This window comes from Penaeus vannamei, chromosome 6 (assembly GCF_042767895.1).
Source record: "Penaeus vannamei isolate JL-2024 chromosome 6, ASM4276789v1, whole genome shotgun sequence".
Taxonomy (NCBI): Eukaryota; Metazoa; Arthropoda; class Malacostraca; order Decapoda; family Penaeidae; genus Penaeus; species Penaeus vannamei.
This window is the reverse complement of record NC_091554.1, coordinates 42,198,384-42,203,383: the sequence shown is the minus strand read 5'-3', so window position 1 is coordinate 42,203,383 and position 5,000 is coordinate 42,198,384. Positions and strand designations below refer to the sequence as shown.

Genomic DNA, 5,000 nt, shown 5'->3' with positions numbered 1-5,000 from the left:
TAAGGGGGGGAGGAGGAGGAGGAGGTGGAGGGGGAGGAGGAGGTGGAGGGGGAGATGGTGGAAGAGGATAAGGGGGGGAGGAGGAGGAGGAGGTGGAGGGGGAGGAGGAGGTGGAGGAGGAGGGGGAGGGGTAGGAGGAGGTGGTGGATAAGGGGGATAAAGGGGAGATGAGGAGGTGGAGGTGGATAAGGGGGAGGGGGGAGGAGGAGGTGGTGGAGGTGGATAAGGGTGACAAGGGGGGAGGAGGAGGAGGTGGTGGAGGTGGTGGATAAGGGGGGAAGAGGTGGGGGAAGGAGGAGGAGGAGGAGGAAGAGGACAAGGGGGGAGGAGAAGGAGGTGTAGGATAAGAGGGGATAGGAAGAGGGGAGGAGGTGGAGAAAAAGGGATAGAAGTGGGGTAAAGGGAGGAGGTGCAGGGGGTGAATAAAGAGGAGGAGAATTAAGGAAGGAATAAAAAAAAAGGAAGGAGAAGGAAGTGCATGGCAAGGAGGAAGAAGATGAATATGAAACGAAAATAGCAATGAAAGAAGAAGTAAACAACAACAATAACAAAAACAAAAAAAGATCGAACAAGCAAGAAGCAACGAAAAAAAGAAAGAAATACAAGAAGAGGAGGAAGAAGAAAGATAAAAAAAAAGAAATACAAGAAGAAGAGGAAGATAGAAAAAAAAGAGGAAGGACGGGCATAAGGAAGAGGAAGAAGAGGAGGAGGAGGTGGTTCAAGCCGCGATTCACGGTTCATCACGCACCACAATCAACGGCCGCGGCGGGGGTTCCAGCCATCAGTGCCGGGCATATAGGTCTTCAGGCCCCGTTGCGCGAAGGAGAGGGAGAATGGGAAGAAAATAATAAACACGGGACTCTCTAATTAAACTCTCCTTAAAAAGACATCACATATAATTCCGCGACGCCATTCGCCGGCCGCACAGTGAATAAACTTAGATTACATTGGCGCTTCCTTAGTCCCACCTGGTGGCTGGTATCGGAGTCACCTGGCTTAGTTCCCGCTCCTGCCACCAGGTGCGCTGCGGTGGTATGTTTTCTTCCTTTTTTTGTACTTCGTGATGGATGCGAATATATATTTTTTTTTATCCTTTGTTATTCATCTAATCGAACATTCTTATTCGAAAGGCGATGAACTATTTTATGCACAACATCGGGTCGCTTGTAATAAAAGAGATGATGGACGAGGAACTAAAGCCATGAATTGATAAAGAGGAAAATAAAGACGGAGGTGCTTCCTATGCGGGTGTTTAGCGGCGGTTGTATAAATCACTAGCGGGCAACCGTCGCAGTTAAATGTCGTAGTAATATCGCACGTGAATCAGTGTTGGTTATCAATCCACTCTTTTTAGGGGCTCGGGTTCTGCAAGGCGGTGTGGGACTCGGAGCATATCTCACTTGACGTTTGGTTAAATTTTTTAAAAGGAGGAGGATTTGAAATAATGATTGGCGTTATTTAAGATGTCTTTCCTTGCTTCCGGTCGCTTTCAGGCATATTTTTCTTTGTCTCTTTCTTTATTCTCTCTCTCTCTCTCTCTCTCTCTCTCTCTCTCTCTCTCTCTCTCTCTCTCTCTCTCTCTCTCTCTCTCTCTCTCTCTCCCTCCCTCCCTCCCTCCCCTCCCTCCCTCCTCCCTCCATATCCTCATCTCTCTCTCTCTCTCTCTCTCTCTCTCTCTCTCTCTCTCTCTCTCTCTCTCTCTCTCTCTCTCTCTCTCTCTCTCTCTCTCTCTCTCTCTTCTCCCCCTCTCCCTCTTCCTTTCCTTCCATCCCCCCTTACCACTCTCTCTCTTTTCCTCCCCCCCTTTTCTATCACCCTCACCCTCCCCCACTCTCACCCTCCCTCCAACCTCCCTCCCCCTCCTTCTCACTCTCTCTCTCTCTCACTCTCACTTCCCCCCTTCCGTAATGGCCCTCCTAAAACGTAATTATCCCTTCGATTTTTTTAGCACCTGACACGTCGCGGTGAGTAATTAATAGATAATTACAGCCCCGATCCCGTGCTTCAGGTAAGGCGTGTCATTTGGGTCTTGGTGACGTCATGACCCGGCCAGAGCCCTTCGTCAAGAGAGGTCTCTCAGGAGGTGCTGAAGGTGACCTGCCTGGGTTTTCCGTTTTCGTTCCCCTCTTGCTCTCTTGTTTTTTTTTTTTTTTTTCTCTCTCTCTCTCTCCCTCTCTCCTTTTTTTTTCTCTATTTGGTTTTTTTTTTTTCTTTATCGTTTTTTTCTTTCCCGTTTTTATTTTCTTTCTCACTTTTTTTTTCTTCTCTTGTTTTCTCTCTGCTCTCTCTCTCTCTCTGTTTTCTCTCTCTCTCTCTCTCTCTCTCTCTCTCTCTCTCTCTCTCTCTCTCTCTCTCTCTCTCTCTCTCTCTCTCTCTCTTGTCTCCGTTCTTCCGTTCTATTCCGTTCTGTAGTGTCTGTGTGTTTTTTCTTGTTTTTTCTTTTCTTCTTTTGGTTTAACTTCCTCCCCGTGTTTGTATTTTCTTTCTCTCTCTTTCTTCAATCGCCTCGTGACCTATTCCAAGTCTCAACCCCCCCCTTTTTTAATAAGAGTCTCTTCCTAATGCCTTCTCTCTCCCTATTTTCTCCCTCTTCCTTACTTCCCCCTTTGACTCATACATTTCTCTATCTCGCTTCCTTTATCCCTTCTTCTCCCACCTCCCCGTTCGCCCCTCCCCCCTCCCTTTTCTTCGTTTCCACTTCCTCCATCTATCTCTCTATTCCCCTTCTTGGCCTTCCTTCCTTCACCCACTTCGGAGCATAGAGCGGGGGCTGGGGCTGGTGGGTGGGTTGGGTGGAGGGTGGGGTGGGGGTGGGTGGGGGGTATTTTGTAAGGATGCATTGTCATTATGCGGGTCTTGGTATTGTCACAGTACCTAGAGTAAAAGCATCTACTGTCATTACGTTGTCATAGGAATGGTATGCTTTGGTATCGGATACCTGTTGCTGGTATTAATAAGAGCAGTTCATTGTTGTAGGGTACCTATTAATAATACCATGGAAATGATGCTGTTATGATAAAATCAGTGGGTATCAATTATCGAAAATCCAATAATAATGTATGCTTTGCTATCAGGTATCTGTTGCTGGTATCAATAAGGCTAGTTCATTTTTGCAAGGTATCTATCATTAATACCATGAAGATGATGCTATTATAGTGAAACATTGGGTATCAATTAACGAAAATCAGGTACCTGTTGCTGGAACTAATAAGGGCAGTTCATTGTGGTACCTATCATTAATACCATGAAAATATTGATATTATAATAAAATAGTGGGTATCATATCGAAAATCCAATAATAATGTAAGAAAACCTCGTACAAAAACCCTTGTTTTACGGAAGCCTCGCTATAATAAAGTCCTGGTGCTGTCATGGGAAAGGCTAGATCAGTAGCAAGTCGAGGAGGTGTCATGGCGTCTGTTTTTGGTGATTGTTCGAGAAAAATACAACCATTAAAATCATTATTTCCTCTTATTCAATTTTATTTATTATTTAATTTTATTTAATTATTTAATTAAATAAAATTAAATATTTAATTATTTAATTGTTTAATTATTTAATTTATTTAATTCATTATTTAATTTTCCATCTTTTTTGAAAATTGAAAAGACCAAAATGATCGACCATATTCACGAAGCATCCCTAACTTTTGTGACGTCATCAAAATGATCCCAATGTGCTTTTTTTCCCCCAAAACAGAACCAGACACCATGACACATCCCCGAGTTGCTACGGATCTAGCCCTTCCCGTGCTGTCATACTGAACCCCCTCTCTCATACTGAAGCCTCAATGCTGCTTTACTCAAGAATTATGACAGTGCCAGAAGCAAGTGCCAAGTAAGGCTGAGTCATTTACTCAAGAATTATGACAGTGCCAGAAGCAAGTGCCAAGTGAGGCTGAATCCTTTACTCAAGAATTATGACAGTGCCAGAAGCAAGTGCCAAGTAAGGCTGAGTCATTTACTCAAGAATTATGACAGTGCCAGAAGCAAGTGCCAAGTGAGGCTGAATCATTTACTCAGGAATTATGACAGTGCCAGAAGCAAGTGCCAAGTGAGGCTGAATCATTTACTCAAGAATTATGACAGTGCCAGAAGCAAGTGCCAAGTAAGGCTGAGTCATTTACTCAAGAATTATGACAGAGCCAGAAGCAAGTGCCAAGTGAGGCTGAATCATTTACTCAAGAATTATGACAGTGCCAGAAGCAAGTGCCAAGTAAGGCTGAGTCATTTACTCAAGAATTATGACAGTGCCAGAAGCAAGTGCCAAGTGAGGCTGAATCATTTACTCAGGAATTATGACAGTGCCAGAAGCAAGTGCCAAGTGAGGCTGAATCATTTACTCAAGAATTATGACAGTGCCAGAAGCAAGTGCCAAGTGAGGCTGAATCATTTACTCAAGAATTATGACAGTGCCAGAAGCAAGTGCCAAGTGAGGCTGAATCATTTACTCAAGAATTATGACAGTGCCAGAAGCAAGTGCCAAGTGAGGCTGAATCATTTACTCAAGAGTTATGACAGTGCCAGAAACAAGTGCCAAGTGAGGCTGAATCATTTACTCAAGAATTACGACAGTGCCAGAAGCAAGTGCCAAGTGAGGCTGAATCATTTACTCAGGAATTATGACAGTGCCAGAAGCAAGTGCCAAGTGAGGCTGAATCATTTACTCAGGAATTATGACAGTGCCAGAAGCAAGTGCCGAGTGAGGCTGAATCATTTACTCAGGAATTATGACAGTGCCAGAAGCAAGTGCCAAGTGAGGCTGAATCATTTACTCAAGAATTATGACAGTGCCAGAAGCAAGTGCCAAGTGAGGCTGAATCATTTACTCAAGAATTATGACAGTGCCAGAAGCAAGTGCCAAGTGAGGCTGAATCATTTACTCAAGAATTATGACAGTGCCAGAAGCAAGTGTCAAGTGAGGCTGAATCCTTTACTCAAGAATTATGACAGTGCCAGAAGCAAGTGCCAAGTGAGGCTGAATCATTTACTCAAGAATTA

At 44.3% G+C, this 5,000-nt stretch overlaps 1 protein-coding gene across 1 annotated transcript in view; it reads left to right on the top strand.

The window, feature by feature from the left end:
* Positions 1 to 2,040: 2,040 nt before the first annotated feature.
* The window catches only part of LOC138861980 (putative leucine-rich repeat-containing protein DDB_G0290503), a 5,069-nt gene continuing 2,109 nt past the window's right edge, over positions 2,041 to 5,000 (top strand). Inside the window, exons 1-2 of the mRNA XM_070122474.1 lie at positions 2,041 to 2,105; positions 3,786 to 5,000. The exon at positions 3,786 to 5,000 is cut by the window's right edge and continues 1,375 nt beyond it. Of these exons, the coding sequence (XP_069978575.1) occupies positions 2,041 to 2,105; positions 3,786 to 5,000 (1,280 nt within the window). The remainder of the gene's footprint in view (positions 2,106 to 3,785) is intronic.